The sequence below is a fragment of the Protopterus annectens genome, chromosome 6.part0, assembly GCF_019279795.1.
Source record: "Protopterus annectens isolate FY-2018-M chromosome 6.part0, PAN1.0, whole genome shotgun sequence".
In the NCBI taxonomy this organism is placed as follows: domain Eukaryota; kingdom Metazoa; phylum Chordata; order Ceratodontiformes; family Protopteridae; genus Protopterus; species Protopterus annectens.
The window spans coordinates 692,823,343-692,850,952 of NC_056737.1; the positions used below are offsets into that span (position 1 = coordinate 692,823,343).

The 27,610-nt window shown below is 41.0% G+C and overlaps 1 protein-coding gene across 1 annotated transcript in view; it reads right to left on the reverse strand.

The window, feature by feature from the left end:
- The window catches only part of BRF1 (BRF1 RNA polymerase III transcription initiation factor subunit), a 2,040,227-nt gene that overhangs the window by 1,799,747 nt on the left and 212,870 nt on the right, over positions 1 to 27,610 (reverse strand). The window contains exon 4 of the mRNA XM_044074370.1: positions 5,848 to 6,021. Within this exon, the coding sequence (XP_043930305.1) occupies positions 5,848 to 6,021 (174 nt within the window). The remainder of the gene's footprint in view (positions 1 to 5,847; positions 6,022 to 27,610) is intronic.

Below are 27,610 nucleotides of genomic sequence, written 5' to 3' on the forward strand. Positions count from 1 at the left end.
TTTCAGAAATAGAAATCTTCAAATGGAAACTCAAATATTCTCCTCAGAATCCGTCGCCTGAGAAGAAATAGCAGACTTTGTTCCCTCAAAAGCATTTCCTGTTAGACTGGAAATAATCAGAAAAAAGAGAATTTTGTTTTCTTTTACCAGAATAACTACGTAGAATGAATGGGTTAAGAGCCTGAACTAAGACCTGAGCAATACATAATAAATCTTCCCTGTCTACAGTGAGAGAGAAAGGAGACAATAAATATTTAACCTTATGCTTCCTTTTGCAAGGAAAATCCACAGAAGCAGCCTGATTAGAGTTAAACACATCATTTCCATGAACGGGTAAACTCGGGTCCGGCTAGGATGAGAAGCATTCGTCATTTCTTCAAAGACCAACAGGAGTGGTTCTCCCAGAAACACAGAGAAGGCTCCAACAGCCACAGTGCATGTCTAATCACCAATCCATGGTGGATGATGGGACTACACCAGAGAAAACTGATGAGTGGTTGGAGGAACACAACATTTGTGGCTAAGGCAAACCAGCAGCCTACTGAACTGGCAAAGGCTGTAAAGTAATGTTTTATTTTTTCTCAAGACTTGAGGAAAGAAGAATCAAGGAAGCATTAAGCTGTTTCATGGTTAAGCCAAGAAAAAAGCCTGAAATGTGTAAGCAATGTCAGTAATAATAAACAAAAGACAAGTACCAAAAAAGCAGTGTTTACCAAAAAATACACTGACAAGCACAGTAAGTACAGCTGTGCAAGTAAACTTACCATAGCAGTAGATGTTTCAACGATCACTGCTGCAACAGCCTTAGCTACATGGGTAGAACACCAAAGCTTATAAAAACTGGGAGGAAGAATGAGGGTCAAGAAGCGCCAGAGAATGGTCCTAGCAAAGCCTGCACTAAACCTAGAAAAATAATCTAGTTTGCAGCACATTGTACATGTACACAGAACCAAGGTGCTACCTCTAGAATACTTCAAGTCCCCCCACCCCACCTTTCTAAAAAGCCACTAATGAAGCCAAGGTCATAGCAGAATGTGCCTTTGACACTTCTGGAACTGACTTGTTGTGGTGGGAATAGCAAAAAGAGACAGCATGGGACAACCATTTGGAAGCTGTCTGTTTTGACACAGGTTTCTTTACAAGAAATGAATAATTGACCAGAATTTCTTAGGGATACCATCATGACAGATCTAAACCAAGTTATCTGTGAACACCAATAATACGAAGATCTTTTCTCACTCATTTTTAGGTTCTGGAAAGAAGGCAGGGGGGGACAGACAGCTTGACTCAAAATAAACTTGGATACCACTTCAGTCAAATGAGGGATTAGTTCTCAAAGAAGTTCTATATTACAGTGATATAAGATTGACCCAACCCAAGAGCTTACAACTCAGAAACTTCTTGCAGAGCTCAGAGCAATCAGCAAAACTGTTTTCCAGGTTACAAACCTCAAATTAGACTGAAGAGCTCATTCAAATGAGACGAGAGTTAATTTTTCCAAAACAAAATTAAGATTCCAAGGAGTTCTTATTTTCCTACTTGGATGGGTAAGCAAAACCATTTAAAATATTTTGAAATATGAATGCACTCTAAGAGGGGAATCCATGGGCAGACCTGCTTAAAGGACCAACAAATGAACCTTGACAGAGAAAGAAAGGTCAGATGACAGTTCTCACAAATACTGTAGAACCAGAGAAATACTAGTCTTAAAATGGTCTTGCAGAACCAGAGAAATACTAGTCTTATAATGGTCTTTGTTCTTATTTTAGCACTAGCATGAAAATCTTTTCCATTTACCAATATACATGACATACGAGTAACAGGTTTCTTTGTTCCCTTTAATACCTGCTGCAAGTCTTCAGACAACAGTTGCCTAAACGATATTAGGATCCATCATCCAAGCAGTTGGGTGAAGTTGTTTCAAGTTGGAGTGCATCAAACAACTGCCTTGGATGAGCAGGTCCAGTCTATAAGGAAGATTGTGAAAATTGCCCTAGACCATTTCCAAAAGAAGACAGTGTGACTTCCCACTCTGGGCCAGTAATCAAGGAGCCTGAATCCTCACCACGGACACTGGAGAGTGACAGTCACTTGGAATACAAATGGATACACTCAGTATTTCCAAATGCAGATCGCTCTGCATCAAGCACAATTTCCCCTAAGAGCACAGAGGGGAACACAGTCAGCCCGGGATCCGGATTTCTCAATATCTCTCTCTCCAGGTCCCCAGTAAGACTCCCCACTTGCACAGCTTCAGATTCAAGTCCTCAACCGAGTGCCCAAGCCAAGTCCTCTACCACTCTATCTGTGAAACCAGTACCTTATGTCCCTGCTCCAAGTAGATGACACACACACACCCTGGGAAAGGCTGACACAGGTTTACTATCTATGACCCCTTCTGCCCAGACTCTAAGGTAGCTATCACTGCCACTAGGCACTACAAAGCCAACTACCTAAGGTTGTTACAAGGGTACCCAATTATATTAGGTGAAATTAATATTAATACAAATGGTAATGTTGACCAAACAGCAAGGCTTTCGGGAGTGGCCAGAGTTCTCACCAAATAAATATATGCAAATACTCTCAAAACTTAAATATTCTTCTAAAAGGACCAGCCACAGTGAGGAGATTAAATACATTTAATAATAAATAAACATGAAAATACTAAATATTTATTTACAGTAAACACCAGAGTTTCAGTCACAGGAAATATTAAAAATAACAGAGATGGAAAGTTTCACACAGATACAGAAAAACAGTATTTAGCTAGTCTCACTATCTATTCCTGATTGACTCAAAAAAATTACTGTTCATTAGTTAAGCTACTTACTACTGCAAGAGAAGATGATGTGGGTGAGGGTCTTTCTAGTCAGGTTTCCAAGAACAAACTGCCCCTGAGACTTCTATCTCCTCTAATATTAAAACATCATTTCTGTACAGAATGACATCACATGCATCTGATCATCTGACTTCTGTTTCCCACACTATTACCAACAGTAGAAGTTGCTAGGGTTTAGCACCTATGTGCTACCATACATATCTGGAGCTTTTCTAAGATCTGTTGCAGCATCTGGAAGCCATAAAACAAAACCATTCCACTCTTCCTACATGAGCTACAAACTGTTCTCTAGTACAGACATTGCATCTCTGGAACCCTTCAAAACTGCAGGATAACATCTTTATGTCTTAACCCATAAAGTGATTTAATCTCAAGAATATTTTTTTCAAAGTCAGGTGGATTAACCTCTTTTTTTCCAGAATACGTTGTTACAATGTACACAGTTAAAATAATGCATGTACATTTCTTTTCTGTGCAGCAGGAAACAATGCTGATGCATTTTAACACCATCAACTTTACAAATACATTTTTAAACACAAGCATAATCACAAATCAGTTTGATACACACATGGCATAATTCTTTACATAATTCCAGCTAGCTGTGCAGGCATAAGTTATACATCCACTGCTCTACTTCTCCCGGCATGGCTGGCAGTACATCCCATCATTACAGGTAGAACCACTGTTGCCTGTTCCAAAACAAAGACACTACAATCATCTTTGGAGAGTCCTTCTAAATGTACACAATGACCTCAAACATCCGAGGAAAGATAAAGGAACATTCCATCCAAAGAAATGAGAATGCATCTGTTTCCAAGTCTATTTGCAAGGAGTCCTAGAGCAGAATGTTTCCAGTTGTTTGTGTGAATGGAGGCAAATAGATCATCTGAGGTGTTTTCCCACAGCCAAATCAAATCTTGTAAGACCCCCTGATTCAACATCCATTCATGAGGGTCTGTCCTGGTCCTGATCAGCTTGTCTGCTACAATGTTTTGGTCTGACGGAATGTACGATACCTGCAAAATGAGACTCAGCTTTATCACTATTCCAGGCTACCATGGCTAACCTGCACACAGGGTAGGATCTTGAACCCCCATGTTTATGTACCACAGCACCATGGTGTTGTCTGTCATCACTTGTAGCAGCCCTGGAGACCACAGATGACAGAGTTGAAAGTATTTATGACTGCCAACATCTGTCATATGTTTGTATGCTGTGGTCGGTCTTTTTGTTCCAATGACTTGACACTCTTACTCCCACAGAAACAGCTCCTCAAGCAAACTGTGGGGCATCTGTTGCTACAGACTGTGCTGGAGCTAGAAGGGAGAATGGGAGACAGATTCAGATAAAATTGGTCTCTCCACCAAAGTTCTTCCCTTTTCACAAATCTCAAAAGTGGAATCTGAAATGTTAGAGGGTGTTGATGTTGGGAACACAAATTTAGGTACCACTGAAACTTTTTCATGTGGATTCTGGCAAAAGGAATCACAGATGCTATGAATCTTAGTATCCCGAGAAATTTCCTTGTTAAAGAATTGGGCTGAGTGGAAAAACTCTACAAAATAACTACATATGCATCTATTTTTTTCCTGTAGAAGTAAATCCCCTTGAAATGAGGTAGCTAGGAGACACCCGAGGAAAACAATCTTGTGGGAAGGAGTTAAACAAGAATTTTGAATGATGATCCGGATACAGCCCATGAAGGTGATCTCGCCCAAATGAGAGATTCCTGGCAGGAGATTCTGCAAAGATAAGCAAATTGATTAAATACAGAAAAATGTGAATACCTTGCAGTCGTGCAGAAGGTTATCATCGGAGCTAGACGCTGAGTAATCCACTGCTCCACGGGTATTCATACAGAGAAATACCGAAAACAGAATAATCCAGACACAGAAAACCTTAAAAAAATGTTTGAAATCGAAGGTTATAGGAATATGATCATCAACATGCTTATAAAAAAATGAAAGATGGTGTTATAAAAAAAATGAAAGATGGAATAAGTGGTAACAGACTGTGAAGTGATAGTATTTTGAACTTTGGGACTTTCAGAAACTGATTGAGAAAGGAAAGCTAACAGGCTTCTTTCTTTGGTACCAGAAACATTCTTTACTAAAAATCTTTCCCTTTCAGAGAAAGTGGAACAGGCTTTATGACTCCCTTCATCAGACACTGAATGACATGAGGGGAAAAAGGGAGTATGATCTGGTGAATAAGGAGGAATCCCCTGAAAAGGAGGTAGAGATTCCCACTGCCATCTGTACCATAGATGTATCACTTTTATAATTTGTCTGATACTACCTGTTGCCAGAGAAATGAAGAGCCAAATCTTTTGGGGAGTTTTAAATGTTTGCCAGAAAAGAAAGGGGGTTACAACTGGTAGATAATCATTCAGAACTGCTGGACTGTCTTGGTTTGTGGGAGGCTTCCCCCTTCTTTTTGGATCCCCCATGTCATTTTTTTTGCATGTCTACTGCCTACTTCGAGAAGTTTGCCAAACTGGCAGACTTTCATAGAAAGATCCTGAGTTAGGTATGTAACCTTTAACGGGGGGGGGGTTACTACTTGGGTGCACCAATGGAGCTGCAGTTGCCAGGTTTCAAAAGGCGTAACTATAACAACCTGTGAACCTACACTACCGGAACAGTAAAAGTGGCTCTCTAGTAAAAAGGCAGTAATCAGCCTGAAATACAGTTCTCTGTACTGACACGTCTTACACTGTTGTCTCTGAATAAGTCAGTAACTACACAGCACACACGAAGTGAAAATTCAGTGGTCCCACCAAAAGCAAAATGCATTACTGAAGATTTAGGCCATATTACCTGCACAATCAAAAATGAATTAAACTTAAAGTACAAAAAATAAACATTATTAATTATGATGCTAGTAAGTTTTAAACACATACTGTAATCATCCCTCCTAAGAAAAATACTGGATGGACCATTCTTAGATAGGTGATAAACCCTGTGCAATAGTCCTGATATGCATTTAATGTTGTACTGAAAGGATACGAGGTGTGCCTTCTGTTCTACAGACCAGGTAAAGGCAAGCTGCAATCACATGATTCATCTTTCTTCCACGAGTCAGATGCTTGCAAACTGCCATTTTGAAGAAATTGAATGCTGTGTCAAGACAATGTTGGTTAAGTTGTAACTGATTACCAAGGTGGTATATCTGGCGCCGGCCTATGCAAAGGGGGGAAAACAAAAAAAAAGCCTGATGTTTGCAGTCACAGTTAACACATTCTAAAAAAAAATGTCTCATAATATCAAGACGGATTTTTTCACAATTAAAACTTTCCAAAAACACAAGTAATACAAATAAAATGCAACTCATTTTCTTGTACTATTTTTTGCAACTGCCTTTTGATCTTAGCCTCTCTCTCACTAACATTGCTCCCTAGACTACTGCAATCTGCCTCAATCTTCTGATTACCCCTGGTCAACAAACCCACCCAGGTTTCTGGCCAAACCTGCGGTAACTGACAGTGGCTTACAAGAGATGATCAATAACCAAGAAAATTTTACTTGCTGGGCTTTCTTGTCACCTTGTGGCAAAATATAAGGACGTGGCACTGGCTATAAAATTCTTAACTTCCACGGAAAGTTGCCATTCTGCTAAGCACAGGTTCATTCATCCTCTTCTTGGAAGATGAGAACAGCAATTATAGAAAACAGGTGTCTATCTAATAACATTTAACATAGCCGACTCCTAGATTCTTTCTTGAAATTAACACTGGCAGAACTACAGCAAACTATGCATATTATTTATTTATTGATTGGTTGATTACTTTTGTTTACCAAGAAACATCAGTTGTGTATTAGACCCCTTTTCAGCAAAGGCCGCAGAGGCCTGGGAAGAAAACTACAATTATATTAACAGAAAATCAAAAACATAAGTAGGATGACAATACACAACACAAGCATACATGCAAAAGTAATCAGGAAAATACAAAAAAATGCAATTTTCTCGATAAAGCATATATAGCAACTGAACACATGGTTAAAGTAATAAAAACTGTAGTGCAAAAAAAATGAACAGACGTTTGTTAAACAGTATTACACAGAGGTATACAATTAATATAAAGGAGACAGAGTATTTCTGTATTTAGTCTGTTGCCCAACTATGAACTGGAAAACAGTACTGTAGTTACAGGGAGAAAGCTGTGGGGGAGGGGACAAGACTGTAATACAAAATACAGGACAGGTTCTAGCAGAACATACAGGGAAAACAGCAGCCGGTAAAGTAGAATGGAGAGGCAGAAGAAAAAGAGGATGCGCCAAGAAGAGGGTGCATGTTGATTATTCTATCCATGTCAAAGGAGGAACACATGTACAGCATTCAGTAAAAAAGAGGAAGAAAGGGAAGTAGAAGAGTAACTGACAAATACATGGGTAGAAAATAACATTTCCTACAGAATGGAATGGTAATTTGTCAACTGTTCTATGTTAACTACCCAGGTGAACAGCATAGGCAGGGACATGTTTATTAGATGAGACTTTAAAGTCTTTTGAAAGATTTTAGGGAGTGGTATGATGTTCCATATGTTTGGAAAAGTAGTTGGTAACAGAGAGTAGTCTGTATAATTGTTATATTTAGATACAAGTAACGAGTTTGTCAGTGTGTAACACCTGGATGGAGCTGATGCTAGATGACACTGGTTAAGATGTGAACAGTTACTAGGTTAATGAAAGCAGTTATGCATGTTGACAAGTTGGGGAGTACGTTACACAGTGTGGTAGTTCTAAGCAGTATAACTATTGGATAACCAGACAGTGATGAGTAAGGGAGGTTAGCAGCAAATTTAGTTTAAACTGCTTATAAATGATCAGTCAAGCCTCTGTTTTATAAGGACCAAGTGCAAAGTTTTTTTATCACTTCTTTTTGCTGCAATTTTCTCCCATCATAGAAAGTAGAGTTCCTTTTTCTAAAATATAGATTTTTTATTTTAGTTACATCAGAGCTATTACTTCCTCCTGTTATTCAGGAGTACCTTCTGATGATGTCATAAGGGTGGGCAAACTGTGTAGCTCAATACCTAAAGGTACTGAACTGAAGGGGATGTCACTATACCATGAAGAGATACGGAGATTCTGTAACATGTTACTGAATTTCATTACCTACTCAGACCTTAGCCCAAACTTACCAAAGAACTTGGTGATCTAGAGTTGTCCAGCCAATGTTGCCTGATGCAGTACCTCCACCTATATGTCAAACCTGGTACCTCTGGGAGGGAGCCAGTACAGTACTGTACTTTGTGGATGAACGTGCTTAATTCTTACTAAAAGTATGCTGCAAGATGTGACTCAGATTTTTTTTTACTTCAGTATGTGGGCTTGCTCAGCCTACCAGATGTCCAATGTTTTTGAAACTGTGCAACTCTGAACAAAACCGGTTAACCAGACAATGCTCCCAAGTCACTCTTGAAGAGGGACACCTGTATCCGATGGGCTTGCACATTTAATAAGTATGTCTGCCTCACAAATTACAGTCACTGCCTATGTTGAGTTTGCTACATTTGTCTCATGTATAAGTTGATTGTCTTTGGGTACTATTCTTTACTCCCATTTCACCCCACCAAAAAAAATATTTATCAGGCTACTCTAAATGCTGTATTTCTCCTTGTGATCTTAGTTATAGGGGAAAATGGTCCAAGAAGGATTGATAAACTTTCCTGCTTACTAAATGAAAATGAATAAATGAAATTAAAATTGGAGAAAGTGATGCAGGGCAAATAAAAACTTGCTAAGTAATTCCACAGCCAAGCAACAGTTACAGTACTATAATATAATACTAATGAACAGAAGGGACATGTTACTTTATCATTGGCAATGAACAACTGAAGAACTACCAGGCCAAAATGCACACAATCTGCAAGCTAACCCATTAGTCCAACTGCAAAGGATTTTTCCTTTTCAGTTAAATTTGAGCAAGAGGTAGAGAAACTCCAAAAACTTGCATAACAAAGCCTGCACTGGTGGTGTAGAGGGATGAAGCCCTAATTATGGCCAGATGACCCAAGTTCAAACAGTGGCTTGGGTGTTTGATGGCAGAGCACAGGCAGAGTAAATGGGCATGGATGATAGCGCCTTCAAGATCAGGCAGAGGTTAGAGCTCAAAGAATATATCAGGCTGGGAGGGATAAGGGAAGATCAAGGGATGCGGCTATTCCATGGGTCTGAGGTAGGACACATGCTTAAGTAAACCTGATTTGTCCCACTGCCCACAGAGTCAGAGAGGATCTGTCAACATGCTTGGAGGTGATGGGATAAGAAAAAGCTCCAAGCTGCTTAGCATGAAGAGAGCTGCCACTTGGAGGTATAGGGGTGACTATTTTTTCTTTGATCAGGGACAAGCTTGATGTACCACTATGGCCCCAGTCTGGGGTGTAAGCCTGACTACCTGGTCGTGAGATTGTTCTACTTTCCCAACTGCTGCATCCATGCAAACAATGAGAGCAGCAGAGACAAAAATATGTAACAGAAAATGCATGAAGCCCCATACCATGCATTTCACAAAGTAACATCACTTAAGCCTTTTTATTCAAGATCTGCATTGCTATAAGAGCAGGCAATATAGCTATAGAAGGGGAAAAGACCCCAAATTAGTAATGGTGAAATATATATGTTCATTAGCTGATCATCAGCTTGAACTTCATTCATCCAAGCAAGAAAGCAGCACCAGTTTTTCTACTGGCATATGCTTAACAAGATAAAGATTGATATTCGGGATCACTTCTGCTGCTGAGATCATTCAGTATGCTATACAACAAGTCATGCAGGAATAGAAAAATGCTTAAAACATAAGTAATGACAAGATAGTCTGGGCAGAGATGTAGACTACTGTGAGATTTTAAAGAAAGGTGTTAAGGCTACACAGTAAATGTGTTTCTAACAAAAGTACAAATTTGATGAGCATAACCTTGAATTGCATTGATTTGTAGGTTTCAACAACAGCTTATCAACCTGATCCAAACAAGATGGGAGAAATAAATGACATGGCATCTTCAACCAGTGTAAAAGTTAGAACTCTTATAGGAATGGTTAATTATAGCTCCAGAGTTCTAAAATATTTTGGTGCAATTATAGAGCCATTAAGAGAATCCATTTGTTTGGTCAAACAGGAGAATCACCATGACAGCTGAAGCAGAAAATCAGTTCATATAGCAAAGTTTTTTTTACTACAAGCATTCCAGCTGTATTAGACATAGATGTAAGGTCCCCAGATGACCAGGTGCAATATTAAGCCATACACAAGATAAGCAGATTGCCAGAAGCTCTCTGTATGAAAGGGAAAGACAAACTGAAAAACTGAGCATAAAAATTCTAATTATTTGGAAATTTTGATATTTTCATACATTAATCACAAAGCCATAAACTGTTGCAGACTATATTCAATAAACGCAAATCAAAAGTCTCCACTTGAAAATGGTTTGGTGATGTAAAGGTATAAAGTACAGACTGTGACCCAGAATCAACTTGTGATATGGGGTCTTGAGAGGTTGGTGATGAAGAGCAGATGGCTTGCTTTCATATCTGTCAATTTCTTATCACAAGACATCTGGACAAAGCCTAAAATAATGGGGGAGGGGGGACAACGACCAAAAAAAACAGGGACAGATTTCAACTATTGCTCTTATAAACTCAGACTTGCTAGAACAGCATTAGTGTTAACATGCATTTTCTGGAGGACAAAGTCTAACTCAAATGTATGCCATTATTTACTAACTTCAATCCTCAGAGATTTACCAAAAACCACAAATTTTTAAGAACACACAAAAACTATGAGGCAAAACTCTGGACATTCTGTAAAAATAAGGCAGTTCAGCCTGCACAAATGCTGACACCATCTTAAGAAAGAGATGCATGACATTGCGGTACTAAAGCTCAAGTTGAGTGCATGGTACCTGTCAGAAAAATATGTATTAATGTGTGTGCTTAATGCTAATTAGAAACTAAATGAGTTAACACGTTTTTCATTCTATTTTATATGCACTATTTTATATACAGCTTAGTTTTATATGAGACAAAAAGATGCTTTTGAAACTGCAGTGTGCTTTCTGAAACTTGCAAGATGCCTCTGACCTAGTAACTGCTAGCACAGCAAAATTCATGTTTATGCCTTTTGGAAATGTACTTGAGAAGCAGGTGATTATCTGCTCGGTCAGGAAGCAATGAATGAACAATGCCATATTCTATAATGTAATGATTTTGAACAATTAGCTCTGTTCGAAGTATGAGAACACGCACAGCTGCAGAAGGAAGAGATAAAAAGTACAGTTTTGTACCTACCATAAATGTAGATGTCCGAACAGGATAGCATCTGCAGTCCTTACAAATGGGTTGTCCTGTCGTCAGGCAGCCCTTCGGTCGGCCGGATTCCAAAGTCTGGGTCTGGCCTCGGCTGGTGTCGCACTTCACCCGACGTCATAGCTGCAGTTCTTCGGGTATAAAGGCATCAGCCGACGCCATTTTCCTCAGTGTTTCTTGCCCCAGATGCCAGTTGCCCTCTTGGATAGCTAAATTTTTGGATAAATGCCAATGTTTCCAAAAGGTAGAAGGCAAACACAAAAAATAAGCATGTATGTACATATATACAAACAAATACACCATAAGAAATCCCCAGCTAGCTATTAGGTGGGCAAATACCCTAGGAATACCACAGAGGGAAGGAGGGTGGGTAATCCTGACTGCAGATGCTATCCTGTTCGGACATCTACATTTATGGTAGGTACAAAACTGTACTATGTCCTTCAAGGATGCATCTGCAGTCCTTACAAATGGGTAGAATACCATAGCCAAACTAGGGGAGGAGGAAGAAGAAATTATGGTGTAGTTAGGATCCCTTGCAAAACAGCAGTGGCAAACCCTGCTCGGGATCTAGAGTATAGAGGTAAGTTATAATGCTTGGCAAATGTATGCACGGAGGTCCAAGTAGCAGCCTCTATAATGTCCTTGGTAGCCACTCATCGTAAGAAAGCTGTGGTAGTGGCTGTAGCCCTTGTAGAATGAGGCCTTATGTTCTGTGGAATTTGCTTTCCATGGTAGGAGTAACAGAATCTAATGCAACTTCCTATCCACTTGGAGATTGTCTGTTTGGAAATTGCTTTTCCTTCCCTTCCTGTTGCATATGCTACCAGAAGCTGGTCAGTTTTTCTATTGCCCTTGGTTCTGTCCAGGTAGTAGCGCAACTGTCTATGTACATCCAAGGTATGCAGCAGTCTTTCCCCCCTGTTCTGTGGATTGGGGAAGAAGGTAGGTAGGTGGATTGCCTGGTTTAGAGACACTCAGGATACCACCTTAGGCATAAATGTAGGATTAGTTCTCATGGACACTATCTTGATGGAAGATTAGGAAGGGTTGTACTGCCATTAAAGCCTGTAGTTCCGATACCCTTCTTGCTGAAGTAATTGCCAGCAGGAAAGCAGTTTTCCAGGATAGGTGTTGAAGATCTGCTGTTGCTGCTGGTTCGAAAGGGGGGAGTGTCAATTTTTCTAGCACAAAGTTCAAGTCCCATGCTGGTAATGGTGGTTTCCTAGGAGGTTTTACATTCTTAATTCCTCTCAGAAACTGCCTGAGTAGAGGATGTGAAAAGACAGGGGATCAAGCTGTATTCTGCAGAAATAGCTGATGCATGTATCTTGATGGAGGAATAGGACAGGCCTGTATGGAGAAGCTCTGCCAAATACTCCAGGATGTTGGCAATGTCTACCTTTGACACATCTTTCCCCCTTTCAGTACTCCAAATGAGAAACCTTTTCCATTTTCCTGCGTAGTTCCTTCTTGTTGAAGGTCTGTGGGCCTCAAGGATAATGTCTTTAACCCTTTGGGATAAATCTGGGTTAGTTGCTCTTATGTAATGTTCCAGGCAGTCAGTTGCAGAGTTTTCAGGTTTGGATGCAGGATGTTGTAGTCGCTCTGAGTTAACATCAAAGGAATCAGGGGTAGTGTCCACGTTTTCCCCAGAGACATGCTCCTCAGTAATGGATACCAATGTTGTCTTGGCCAATCTGGAGCTATCAGAATTATCCTTGGACGTTCCTCTTTGATTTTCAGTAGTACCTTGTGCATCAAAGGAAGAGGTGGAAATGCATATGCTGTCAGGCCTTTCCAACTGAAGGATAGAGAGTCCACCTTCCAAGCAAGTGGGTGGTATGTCCTTGTGCAGAATTTCTTGAGCTGGTGATTGAGTGGGGATGCGAATAGGTCTATTTGTGGCAGTCCCCATTTCTTTGTGATGGCCTTGAAGATGTCCGGGTGTAGCATCCATTCGTGAGCATCCGAGGTAGTTCTGCTTAGCATGTCTGCTAGGATGTTTTCTTTTCCCGGTACAAATATTGCCTGTAACTGAATGTTGTAACTCAGAGCCATATTCCATAGGTCCAGAGCCATTCGGCATAGAGGGTATGAATCAGTGCCTCCCTGTTTGTTGATGTACCACATGACTGTGGTGTTGTCTGTCCTTATCATCAATTGATCTTCTTGGAGGAATGGTCTGAAATTCTGGATTGCTAGTTTTACTGCCAGCATTTCTTTTTGATTTATGTGCAGGTGCAGCTGATCTGGAGTCCATAAGCCTTGTATGCACTTGTCCAGCATGTGGGCCCCCCAACCGAGGTCTGAGGCGTCCGTTGTGATGGTTTGGCTTGGTTGAATGCTGTGGAAGGACAAACCTGGGTTTGACTGGCATGCCTGAGCCCACCATAGGAACTCTTGTTTCAGGCATGGGATTAGTGGTATTTCGGTTTCTAAGCTGTGCCTGTGTTGAGACCATAAATTCTTTAGGTACCACTGTAGCTTTCTCATATGCAGTCTGGCATGGCGACCAGGATTATGCAGGATGCCATGAAGCCCAAGGCCTGCAGTACTTTCCTTGCTGTTAGTTTGTTCTGCTTTGTTAATGCCAAGAAGTAGAGAGGAAGTTGTTCTTGTTTTTCTGCAGTTAGGAATGCCATCTGTTTTACTGTGTCCAACTCTGCACCCAAGAAGGTTATTGTTTGGGATGGTATCAGTCTTGACTTTTTTAAATTGACTGTGTATCCCAGGGCTTGTAGTAAGCAAATGACTCTTTGTAAGTCTTGTGTCAGCTTGTTTTGTTGTCCGCTTGTATCAGGCAGTCGTCCAGGTATGGATAAATTTGGATTCCCTGAAGCCTGCAGTGAGCGATTACTGATGCCAGGCATTTCGTGAACACTCTGGGCGCAGTAGATAAGCCAAAGGGCAATGCTGAGAATTGATAATGCTCTGATCCTGCAAGAAATCTGAGGTATCTTCTGCAATTTGGTCATATGGGGACGTGCAGGTATGCCTCCTTGAGATCTAGAGTTACCAGCCAATACTCCTTGCCCAGCATGGGAAGAAGTTGCTGTAGGGTCAGCATTTTGAATTTTGGAACAATGATGAATGTGTAGCGGACAGGTCGAGAATAGGCCTCCCATTTTTCTCTTTTCTTGGTACCAGGAAGAGTCTGGAGTAAAATCCCTTGCCTTGTTCTGTAGGTGGTACCCTTTTCCCCAGCTCTCATCTTTGCTAATTGAGCTATTTGTTTTAGAGCTTCTGTCTTTTGATTTGGTGGTAGGTTTGGCATTCCTCTTTTTACTGGTAAAGTGTGGAAATGAAACCTGTAGCCTTGGTCTATAGTTTGCAAAATCCACTTGTCTCTTGTGATATAGTGCCAGTTTTTTGAGAATAAGGCTAACTTTCCGCCTAAGGGTGCTGCTATTTGTTCCCTGGTAGGCGGAGTCAGAGCCAAGTCACTGTGATTGTCCTGTTGCAGTGGTCGTGGTTGTGTCTGTGCCTCGCTGGTTGTTGCCTTGCCACTGGCGTCCCCTGTAGGCACCACCTCTGGATTGATTTCTGCCTCTTGAACGCCTATTCCTGCCTCTCTGAGTTTTAGAGGAGTCTGGAAAGGACCAATTTTTGGAAGGCCAGTTCCTGCTAAACCTTGGGGGCTGAACCTGTAAGAAATTTTTCACTGTTTGTACAGATTTTGCCTTCTCTTCCATTTTCTTCAGTACCTGTTGGGCAGGAGAACCAAACAGACTGACCTTATCCATAGGAGCATCTAATAGCTTTGCTTTAACATGATCCGGCAAGACCTGTTCTTTCAACCATGCATGCCTTCTTATAACTGTGCCAGTCATGGCTGATCTAAATGAAGCCTCCAGTGCATCATAGCCACATTTTAAGGAATGGTTACTAACCTGCTGAATGTTATTCACCATTTCTAGAACATATTTCTTATCTAAAGAATCATCAGAGGACAGTTTCTCAGTTAACTGATCAAGCATAAACTCTTGGTATTGGATCATATGAAACTGACAGTTCAAAGCTCTAGCTGAGAGAGTAGCAGAGGTGTATACTTTTTTACCCCATCTCTAAGGACCTGGATTCCCTTTCAGAAGGGAGAGGGTTTTTCGCTGAGGTCGAAGCTACTGCCTTAGGCCCCTGGGAGATAGTCTCAGGATCTGCAAAAGGAGCCTTGTATAAATGGTGATGAGTGTCCGGGACCCTGTAGAACCTATCGGGCTTAGCAGGGGCTGGAGGTAAAGTATCAGGAGCAGTGCAAGCATCATTAAATGCATCATCCACAACAGGAAGAACTGGAGGTATAGCTAAAGGCCTATGTTGCGGTAAGTGTCAAAAGGTCCTAAGCCTTTTTCTTGAATCTGAGAAATCTTGTCCCTGCCATTGGAATTGCTCTCTCATGGCATGTAATGTTTCCCCAAAGGAAAATTCCTCTGGTGGAGAGGCAGAAGGGATCGATTCTTCAGCATCGGAATCTTCATAAGTAGAAAAAGGAGCCTCTGGATGGTCTGTATTGTCTGTATCATCAGAAGAGTCATCTGAGGACACTGGCTCAGGGGGCTCTGCTCTAGGTCTCTTTTCTGGAGGTTGAGAGGCCCTGTCTGGGTGAGATTGGGATCCCCTTATTAAAGAGATGAGATCCTCTGCCAGAGTAAGCATTTGGGAACTGGAACTGGGCCTGTGAGAGGGGGGCTTAACAGGCACAGACTTAGAAGTTTTGGCTGCTTTAGCCCTGGCAAAGGCCTTTATAGACATGGCTGCAGGAGGCCTAGCAGCACCATGTGCTGGGGTAGAAACATCCAAAGGGATGGTGTCCGATAATTCTTGTGAAACCACAGTAGTAGGTAAAACTTCAGAGGCCGATTCAACTAGGGTAGAAGTCATGGATTCGGCTGAAGATTGAACCGTTTGCTCGGTTTCGGCCAAAACTGAGACACTCGCGGTTTGCTTAACCGTGGTTTCGGCCGAAACCGTGGACCGCGAGTGTCGGTCCTTTTCTTTGCGTTTCTTAACAATTTGAGTAGTCGGAGGATCCGACGGCATTATGTACGCAAAATCTGAGCCGAAAAACTGTTCAGCAAACTCCGACCGACGCCTAAGCGTTCGTCGGTTGAAAGAAGCACAGGCTAAACAAGCTGCTACGTCATGGTCTGGGCCTAAACAAGGTAAGTAGTAAGAGTGGAAATCTTTATGAGGTATTTGTTTCCCACAAGTTAAACAGTTATTCACTTTTTCTGACATCGGCTGAGGCAAGAAAGAGTCCCCAACGGGGTACTTAGCTTTTAGAAGTCTTCGAAGTAGTATTCGGTAGTAGTAATCTCTGGATCTGACCGACCGGCACTTGCGAACAGCTTCTGCTTCGGGCGCCACGCGGCAAGAAAGACTGAGGAAAATGGCGTCGGCTGATGCCTTTATACCCGAAGAACTGCAGCTATGACGTCGGGTGGTGCGACACCAGCCGAGGCCAGACCCAGACTTTGGAATCCGGCTGACCGAAGGGCTGCCTGACGACAGGACAACCCATTTGTAAGGACTGCAGATGCATCCTTGAAGGACATCAGACAAAGGACTGTTGGAGAAATGAACTGCAATCTATACTTGCTTTGTGCTCAAATTAGCCATAGTACCTTGAATGGTAACATTGCATATATCTAGCCAAGGCCACGTTGTTTTTCTTAGGAAGTTTCTCACAAAAATTGATAGTACAAGCAGAATTTTACAAAAACAATCACTAAGAAATGATGATGTTAAAACTTGTGATTTACTACGTCAGCTTGGTAGGCAATGTCTTTATTAGAAAATGTATAAAAATGCTTGCATTTCCTGATTCTAGTCAGACAAACTGTATTAGCACGTTTTTGTCTCCTTGCTGCAAGATTAAAGTGCCTTAACCTGAACCTATCGTGTACTGATCATTTTTAAAGTATATTTTTTCTTTGACACTATCAGTCAAACTGTGCCTGTGTTGTAACTCCATGACTACGTGGATGTATACATGCACTGATATGAAAGAATAGCAGGCCAAGCACAAGGTGCCAGGGATAGGCTGGGGTAAAATTAAAATCTTCCAGTGAAAGATGGCTCATCAGGGATCATGTCTTCTCCCCCAGCCCAGACAGTGGGTCAACAGGTGGCACATGTGCCTTTGGTGCTTGGAGACCATAAAGCTGCGAGTTCTCTTCCTACACCAGATACCTGTACTAATTTTCCCAATACCGGCATGGCAGTGCAGTGTAAGGGGAATACTGCACTCCTGCATGTACTGTCCTTTGAACAGGACACTGAACCAAGGTTCCAGCTCCCTGAGTTAGTGGTAGTTCAGGTGGCATTTAAAAAAAAAAAAAAGTAGGGAAAGATCCCTGGTGCCCTGGCCAAATTTCCTCTAGTAAGCATGAATACTGCCTTGGTCTCCCCCCAAAAGAGGGCACTGGCCAAGTGGGACTTAGCAAATAATGAATGAATAAACAAGTCAAGGTAACTATAAGGTGTTCCCCTCCAGAAGCAGCAGACAGCCCCCCCCCCCCAACAAACTAGCAGTCCTGGTAGGAAAGGGAGAATAAGTGTTCCAATGATGTGTGTGTTGGGGATGGGTGGGTGGGCTTGACGGCAAAAGACATCTATGACAGAGGGAAAAAAAAAAATCAGTGTCTTTTTTTTTTTTGTGTTTCAAATACTATGAAGGGAACGGACCTCATCCCTAAGTAACAACATGATTAGAGTTCATGAAATTAGTATTGTTTCAGTCTTTGATGTTAGCCAACAGTCCTCTTCTCAGCACCTGCAATGTAATTCTGCCTCCAGCTGTAATTCCTATGGGCCTACATGTACTGGTAGCATATCAAAGTAAAATTACAAATTCTGTATTAGTCCTGCTGCTCCTACTACTATTGAAACTGTCTAGGTATCTTTCTTCCACATTGTTTTCATTTTGGCTCGTAAATTCTGGTACTTTATAACACTGCCTCTCTGTCAATAAATACGACACTGAAATCATAGGGGGGGGGGGTAGCAGTTTCAATGACCACGGTTACTGTTGCCTTTTGTCACGCTATTATTATAACCATTTTTTTCTCACATCTGTTTTTTTAACTGATGGTAATGAGTGATCCCATGTGATATAAACATTTTCTGTAATGCTTTGTGGTTCATGTTTCCAATGTTTCTCAGCTACTTCTATACTGTAGTGTTTGCACAAACCCCAGTGCAGAAGTCTTTCCATATATTGTGTCTTACACTCATGTCAGAGGGTTTGACAGATGAATCACACCCAACAACAAGATGTGCAATGGTTGAGTTCTGTTTTACAGAACCTGCATGTGTCTTTCTCCAATGTTCTCAATGGACTTTTTAAACCAACAGGTATGCAAGTCCACTATCCTGAGCCACCATTAAGTTTTTCATCTTTTTGTTTCACCTCTCCTTAACCATTTCTGTATAAAGTCTTGGTCAAAATGAGATTGTTTGTACTTGTCAATACATTTATGGATTTTCCATTTTTTTTTCTTCTAATCTAACGCTTTTCCTTACATTCTCTCTTGTTTTTTGGCACATTCAGTTACTGTGCGTTTTGTCTACTGATTTAATTTCCATTCCCACTTTATTCTAAAATGCTTCTACTAAACTAAGCAAAGATGTCATTGTAGACTTCTCTTCATGTTTTAAAACTTTCACTATGTTCTGATCAGATGAGAGGTCAGTAGATATGCATGCAGTCCCACAACTGCAGATCAACACATGTAGTCAGTTACGAGGAGGCCCATTTCTCCTTCAGAGCAAGTAATGTATAGAACATTCATACACACTGATTTTTATATCATTTGTTAAGCATGAAGCATTATTTTTTTGTTTTAGGGTCCAAATGATGCAATACTTTTTGGGGCCAATCAGTCCAAAGCTGTAAGTTAGAACAGGAAGAGCAAACTGCTTTTTATCTTGAACTTTGTTACTAGATGTCATGGCAGTTTTCAATACAAGGTCTATTATTATGAAGTATTCTTGACGGAGCTTTATTCTCACTTGCTCGTGTTTTATTGCTGTGCCTTCAACTATTGCAAAATATTTATACACTTTCTTCCAGGGTTGATATCTTTGTGCTGCAGCTTTCGTTTTTTAAATGCTGCTTATGCACATTTATCAAGATCAAATGCCATTCTTATATCTAAAGAAATTTTAACCATTTGCAGTTGTGCTTTCAACTCCTTATCAGATGAACTATACACAATTTGAAATCATCTACAAAAAGATGAGAAGTCGTCTTTAAATAACGTTGGTTTCTAGGAACCAAATTACAACCATAGCCTAATCTGTTAAGTGAACATCTTAAAGGGTTAAGGGCAAGGCGAGACAATACAACACAAAGAATCACCCTAAAATATCCCTCTTTGAAGTATTATCCCTGGATTATTTACTCTCTGTCATGACTCAAGTGCAAAGTGGTCTGCTACTGTTTCGTGGTAAATGATTGGTGTAGGGTGTGTATTGTACACATCTGTAAGCATTCCATTATCCATAAATGTGAGATGGTTTCAAACACTTTTTGTAATCTATTCATGCCATGTCTAGATTCTTCCCCCCTTTTACAACTCCCTTTCATGGTTTTATTTAGCAACAAATAATCCTTTATTCCATGTTAGATTAGGGACTTCCATTTTAAAGTAAACCAGTTATTAGACAGGCTAAAGGGTAACATAGCACTAGAAATTGTGTTTCATTTATGCATAAAAGACAGTTAAGCAGAAAAAAAAAGAACAACCTTGCTGGTCAAGCATAAGGAACAGTTTATTAGAAAGGAAAGAAGGATAAAATGAGCAGGAAATACAGAATGTTCTCTTCTCAAGGGAGAGATGCAATCTTGCCAACTACATAATGTTCCTTAATGGAATATTAGATTAAGACCTGACCTGGAAACCAAGGGAACCAAGGCTAAGAGGGCAAGTAAAACATTACACGGTTTTGGTATTATTAAAATATACTTCTGATACAGTTAGGGAAGTCATTTAAGGTTGTTTAGTTTGACCTGACATTACAAAAAAGATTACAGACACTTGAGCCTGAGTAAGTCAGGTCAAATAAAGACTGCTTCCGTTTACATCATTCAGGACAATCAAAAGATATGTGCAGTAACTTTGGATATATTTAGCAGCACTGTTAATGAAGACAGTATTCAAATATTGTGAAAATCTAATAAAGCCTTATTGAATAAACTACAGTGTTTGGGAGAATTTATTCTGAAAAGTACACAAGACCCGGCTGAAATAGGAGAGACTGGCACCTACTCAGCATGAGTTTGGGCAATTAACGGATAAAGACTTCAGTTTCAGTCTCATTTCAGTTGTTTCCAGTTAATTCCACTACAGTACAGCCTTATCAATTCTTTCATTCCATACAACTCTCTTATTACCTTTTTGTTCTACTGCCATAACTTTTTTTCTAAATGACTAAACTATCTGCATTAAATTTCAGTATATAATTTTTATATTGTCAGAAGGCAAGTTATTGGTTTATAGTTCTTGTGATGGCTTGTAAGCTCACTCAAAGAGGAGTGTAGTTTTTCCTGTTTTTAACCATGTCAATGTCTGTTTGGGATATGCAGTAATTCTTGCTCAGGACTAAATCTGTGTGTAAAGATGTTAATACCTTAAACCAGAAGTTAGGTATTGCATCTGGGCCAGTGATTTTCTATTTAGGAGCTTTTCTTAATTTGTTGCGTCTTTCAGCTTTTCCCGGTTAGGGGTCACTACAGCGGAACTCTGGTCCGCTAATGATTGGTAGTTGATTTTTACGTGCAGAGTTACCAACCCTGACGCACAACCTTCAACGAAGGTATGCCAATTCATGCATGTCTCCACGCAGAAGACGCTCTAGCTGAGAATCGAACCGGACAGCGTCTGACAGAGGCGACAATGCTACCGCAGCACCACCACCGCGGTCTTAGGAGCTTTCTTAATGTTACCTCAAATTCCCTGGCTGTTACTTCATCCCATTTCATATCATCTACATTAGAACTCCTTACTATTTTTTTTAATTCTTCTATCCATTCGGCATCTTCTTAATGTTTAAAAAAGGTCTTCATAAATAATTCTCCAAACTGAACCTACTACTTTTTTTTTTTTGGGTGTTTCTATTCCTTTTTCTTCATTTCCCAATTCTCAATAAAACTTTTTGGGTCATTAATGAATTGCTTATTTTGCACTTTTCCTTTATAATTTATCCACATACCTTCTAATTTTTCTGCTAGTGCTGACATTTTTAGAGGACTAGAAATAGTACATGATAAATCCTTCTGCTTGGATACTGTGTGTTGATTTTACCACATCTATCTATTGATTTTTGATCATCTGTTCCCTTTTCTGAATTCTTCTAAAAGTGGTACTTCCCTGTCTTAATTGCTTTATACTTTTCTATACTCTATGCTTCCATGGTGGAATTCTACTTGTTCCACTCCCTGGTTTTGTGACTCTATACTTTTGTGCAACACTTTATCCATTATTAGTTTAGCACAGTGATATATCCTATTTATTTCGGTTGTATCACATTCATTTCTCTTAAAGTTCCAATTACTCTGTTCATCTGTTTTACCAACATCCTAACATTTTGGATCTTATTTACTTTCTGTAATTTATTTCTTTCATCTATCATATGTCTATCCATCTCTATTAAAATCAAGATCTTCCCTTAGATCATTTTTATTTCGGACTGAAAGCATCTAAGAAAGTTCCAGATCATCATCATGTGGCATATCCTCTCTAGATGCAGCCCACTTCATCTGCTGCTCCACCATACAGGAACATCATGCCACAACACAATTCGCATCAGAGTTGCCACGGTTTCCAGTTCCTTCCCTTGCTATACAACCTCAACCAGGACTTTCATGCAAGTCTCCTATAGGAGGCTTCAAAACATCTCCTTGTGGCAAATTCTCTTCACATACATCCCACTCCACCACCCACTGCTTCTCTATCTGGGAAACCACTGGTCCACCATGTTATGACACTGCCTGTGTTGGAGTTTTCAAAATAAAATCTTCGCTTCACAGATGATCTACCACTTCAATTTCTATTTTTTTATTTATATCTCACTAATCTTCCTTGCTTTTACATTCCTCCTTTGTGGTATTTTTTGTGTTGTGAAATTTGCCATACCCAGATGTTTTTGCCTGTATTTCTCAAAAAAAAAAAAATTAAACAGTTACAAAGATAGCTGTTTAGTTTGGCTTTCCTCGGTACATAAATATCACACCATTTTGGATCTCTTTCTTCCCATGTCCAGTTTCCTATTTTACACCTTTCAAAAACATCTTTTTTTTCTCTCCAAGTGATCCAATGTTTCTACGTCAATATCTGCAATGGAATGATCTGTTGCATTAAGGAACTTATTTACAGGTTTTGACAGTTTTTATTGTGCAAGTATTTTTCTTTCCTCTAATTTATCTCTCTTTTGGTTATACAGTATGTTTGGAAATTCTGGGCTTCTTGCACAACAGTAACATTACATAACTGTCAGAAGAAAAATTCAAATGAGTCACATCTGCCTCAGGTGATGAAAAACTTCTTTATTAGCAGCTAACCAGATTACACAGCATGTTGACCAAGATGATCTCCTCTGGTCAACTTGTTTACTGACATCAACTTTTATACTGCAAGCAAAACAACTTTTTGTTACATTTCTGACCGTTGACAGTTGGCTATGGAAAAAGTACAGTTTTGTACCTACCATAAATGTAGATGTTCGAAGATCCACATTGCTGCAGTCCTTACATATGGGTAGTCCGCTGTCCTCGGTCGGCCCGAATACCAAAGTATTAGGCTGACGTCGGTCATGGGCGCTTAGATCTGACATCAGAGCTTCAGGGTATAAAAGCGCATGACCGACATCATTTCCTCAGTCTTTTCTTGCCCTAGATGTCAGAAGGCCCTAAAAAGAAAGGCCACAGCCAAAAAGTAGAATACTTCCCAAGAGGCATGTGCAAATAACAGCCACCACCCAAAACATAGCAGTATTCCAAACTACAGAGGGGAAGGAGGGAGGGAGGGTAAATTGGACTGCAGCAATGTGGATCTTCGAACATCTACATTTATGGTAGGTACAAAACTGTACTATGTTCTTCATCTCACATTGCTGCAGTCCTTACATATGGGTAGAATCCCAAAGCAGAGATAAAGGGAGGCTGGCAAAATTATAAAGCATCGGGAGCTGCCAAAATGCCCTGTAAGATTGCAGTGGCAAATCCAGCTCTAGATTTGGAATAAAGAGGAAGGTGGTAATGTTTAGAAAAAGTATGCACTGAACTCCAAGTAGCTGCTTCCAAAATATCTTTAGTAGCTACTCCCCTTAAAAAAGCTGTAGAAGTGGCAGTAGCCCTAGTGGAGTGAGGTCTGATTCCAGCCGGAACCTCCTTACCATGATGAGAATAACAAAAAGCAATACAAAATCCAATCCACTTAGAAATAGTTTGTTTTGAAACAGGTTTCCCCTGAGAACCTAAAGCAAAAGAAACAAACAACTGCTGAGACTGTCTGAACCCTTTAGTCCTGCTCAAATAATAACGCAACTGCCTGTGAATATCCAAAGTATGCAAAATTTTCTCCCCTTTATTTTGGGGATCTGCATAAAAGTAGGCAAATGAATTGATTGGTTCAAGGCCACCTTTGAAACCACTTTAGGCATAAAAGTAGGATTAGTACGCAGAGATACCCTATCCATATGAAAAATTAGGAAGGGTTCAACTGCCATAAGAGCCTGTAATTCAGAAACCCTTCTAGCAGACGTAATGGCCAACAAAAAGCAGTCTTCCAAGACAAAACTTTAACTCAGCAGTAGCTGCAGGTTCAAAAGGAGGTAAAGTAAGCTTTTCCAATACAAAATTGAGATCCCAGGCAGGAGTAGGAGCTCTACGTGGGGGTCTTATGTTCTTTGCCCCTCTAAGAAATTGCTTAAACAAAGGATGAGAGAATAATGGAGGGTCACAGTCATAGTGAGCAGAAATGGCTGCAGCATGAGCCTTTATAGAGGAGAAAGACAAACCCTTGTCTAATAATTCTGTAAGATACTGAAGAGAAACACTTAAATCAGGCCTGGAAACATCAAAGCTCTTTGTTTTGCTCCAAATTAAAAATCTCCTCCATTTACCAGCATAAACTTTCCTTGTACTAGGCCTTCTGGCCTCCAAAATAACATCCAAAACTTGTTGTGGAAGCTGCGACCCGCCAGGTTCTAGAACAGAATATGCCAGGCTGTTAGATGCAGGGACTGAATCCTGACATTGAGGAAATGATTGCCCTCCTGAGACAAAAGGTGCGGAATCAAAGGCAAAGGCCATGGAGGCTCCCGTAATAAACTCCTCAGCAGAGGGTACCAGTGCTGTCGAGGCCAATTTGGAGCTATTAGAATCATGGAGGGCTTGTCTTGTCTGACCTTCAAGAGTACCTTGGAGAGGAGAGGCAGAGGCGGAAAGGCATAGACGTGAAGATTGCTCCAACTGAATGATAGAGCATCCACTTTCCAAGCTGTGGGATGAAACATTTTTGTGCAAAACTTTGGCAACTGGAAATTTAGTGGAGAAGCGAACAGATCTATGTCTGGAGTTCCCCATATCACTGTCAATTTTCGAAATATATGAGGATCCAATTTCCACTCATGGGGATCCACTATCTGTCTGCTCAAAACATCTGCTAAGGAGTTCTGTGCTCCTGGTAGAAACCTTGCCTGAAGATTGAGGTGTAAACTGAGAGCAGTCTCCCACAAAATCATTGCTTGCCTGCAAAGAGGGTACGAATGGGTTCCCCCTTGCTTGTTGATGTACCACATGACAGTTGTGTTGTCTGTTAGAATCAACACTTGCCCTGGGTGAAGTAAATCCTTGAAAGCCATCAATGCAAATTGGACTGCTAACATCTCCTTCAAGTTGATATGTAAATGTTGAAGTCTGGCAGGCCACGTGTCTTGCACCCATTTTCCATTGAGGTGTGCTCCCCAAGCCTTGTCTGAGGCATCTGTCGTTAAAATCTGACTCGCCTCTGGTCGGGTCACAGAGAGTCCTTGTTTAGGTGACATTCCTGAGCCCACCACAAAAATTCCTTTTGAATGCAAGGTATTATTTGAATGACAGTGTCCAGATCTTGGCAGTGTTCTGTCCATACATTTTTGAGATACCATTGTAGCTTCCTCATATGCAGTTTGGCATTGGGAAGCACCAGAATACAAGATGCCATGAACCCCAAGGCTTGAAGGACTGTCCTTGCAGTCAGCCTGGACCGTACAGACAATTGATGGAAGTAAAGTGTAAGGTTCTTTTGCTTGTCCGGGGTCAAAAAGGCCATCTGGGAAGCTGTATTCAGTCTCACACCCAGAAAGCACATTTCCTGAGAGGGTACTAGACTGGACTTTGTTTCGTTCACAGAATACCCTAAGCACCTTAACACTGCCATCACATACTGTAGATGATGAAGAAGTTCGTATTTGTCTTGAGCAAGAATCAGGCAATCGTCCAAATAAGGATAAATTTGTATTCCTCTTAACCGTAAGAAGGCTATCACTGGAGCCAGAACCTTTGTGAACACCCTGGGCAGTAGATAAGCCAAAGGGCAATGCAGAGAACTGATAATGTAAAGTCCCAGCCAAACGCAGGTATCTCCTGCAACTGGGCCTGATAGGAACATGAAGATAAGCCTCTTTGAGATCCAGAGTTACCATCCAGTGATCTTTGCCCAACAGAGGTAGAAGTTGTTGCAACGTCAACATTTTGAATTTTGGAATGTCCAGGTATGTGTTGAGGATAGATAAATCCAAAATTGGCCTCCAAGTGTTTCCTTTCTTTGGTACTAGAAACAGGCGAGAATAAAATCCTAGGCCCACTTGTGACAGAGGGACCTGCTGTATAGCCCCCATTTGTAGAAGTAAAGAAATCTGCTTGTGAGCCTCTACCCTTTGCTGAGGAGGAACGTCTGGCATGCCTTTGAAAGGAGGCACTGTATGGAAATAAAACTTGTAGCCTCGGTCTATAATGTCCAACACCCATTTGTCCTGGGTGATTAAAAGCCAGTTTTGCTTGAAGAGTGCCAACTTTCCTCCCAAAGGAGCTGCCAGACAGGAAGGATCTGGCAGCTGAAGATGCAGGTCATTGGGCCTGTTTACGAAAGGACTGGCCCCTGCCCTCACCTGTAGATTGTGCCGGTGAACTCCATGTTCTAGGCCTGAAAGAACTCTGAGCTCTGCCCCTACCACGTCTAGATCTACCCCTAGACTGTACATCAGAAGAAGGATAAGCCCATCCCTTAGTAGGCCAATTCCTGCTAAACTTAGGAGGCTGCACCTGCAAAAATTCTTTAACAGTCTGCATAGACTTAGCCTTGTCTTCCATTTTCTTCAAGACAGACTCCACAGGAGAACCAAACAAAACTTCAGACTGTAAAGGAGCATCCAAAATTCTAGTTTTAACATGCTCTGACAAATTCTGATCCTTAAGCCAGGCGTGCCTGCGAATAACTGAACCAGTAGCAGCCACCCTGGAAGAAGCCTGTAAAGCATCGAAACCACACTGCAAAGAATGCTTACCCACCTGTTCAGAGGCATGTACCAAATCCTGTAATTCTTTACACTCTATGCCCTCTGTCAAAGCATCTACTTTAGATTTTAGTTGAGAAAGAAGAAAATTTTGATACTTCAACATATGAAACTGGCAATTCAAAGCCCTCATTGCTAAAGTGGAAGAGGTATACACTTTCTTACCCCATCTATCCAAAGCTCTAGCATCCTTATCCATAGGAACTGGATTCTTTACAACAGAAGCCCTGACACCCTTAGGTCCCTGGCTAATAGTTTCTGGGTCAGCCCTTGGACTCTTATACAGATATTTATGAGCCTCAGGTACTCTGTAATACCTATCTGGCTTAACAGGCGCAGGAGGCAGAGAGTCTGGATTAAGGGAAGCCTCGGAGAAAACGTCTTGAACAACATCCAAAACAGGAGGAATAGCCAAGGGCCTGTGTTGTGGCAAAAACAAAAATTCCCTAAGCCTCTTTCGGGAATCTGAGAAATCCTGACCTTCCCATTTAAAATGTTCCCTCATAGAATGCAGGGTTTCTGAAAAAGAAAAATCCTCTGGAGGAGAGGCAGAAGGAGTGGAATCCTCTGCATCTGAATCAGAATAAGGAGGAAAATCCTGAATGTCTTCAGCCAAAGACTCTGAGTAATCTGAAGCCTGCTCCAAACTTTCCACCTCTGGCTCCACCCTAGGCCTCTTATCAGGAGGGGGCATAGAACCTCTGATTAAAGAAATTAAATCTTCTGCCATTTTAAGCATGTGCTTTTTAGGCACAGAACCTGCAGAACTAGGACTGACACCCGTGGAAGTCAGAGCAGGCCTGCCTTTGGAAGGAGCCCTAGAGACAGAAGGAGAAGGCCTAACCACCTTAGGCAAGGAAGGGAGAACAGCAACCTGAGAGGCCCCCTCAGCCTGGCCTGACTCCTG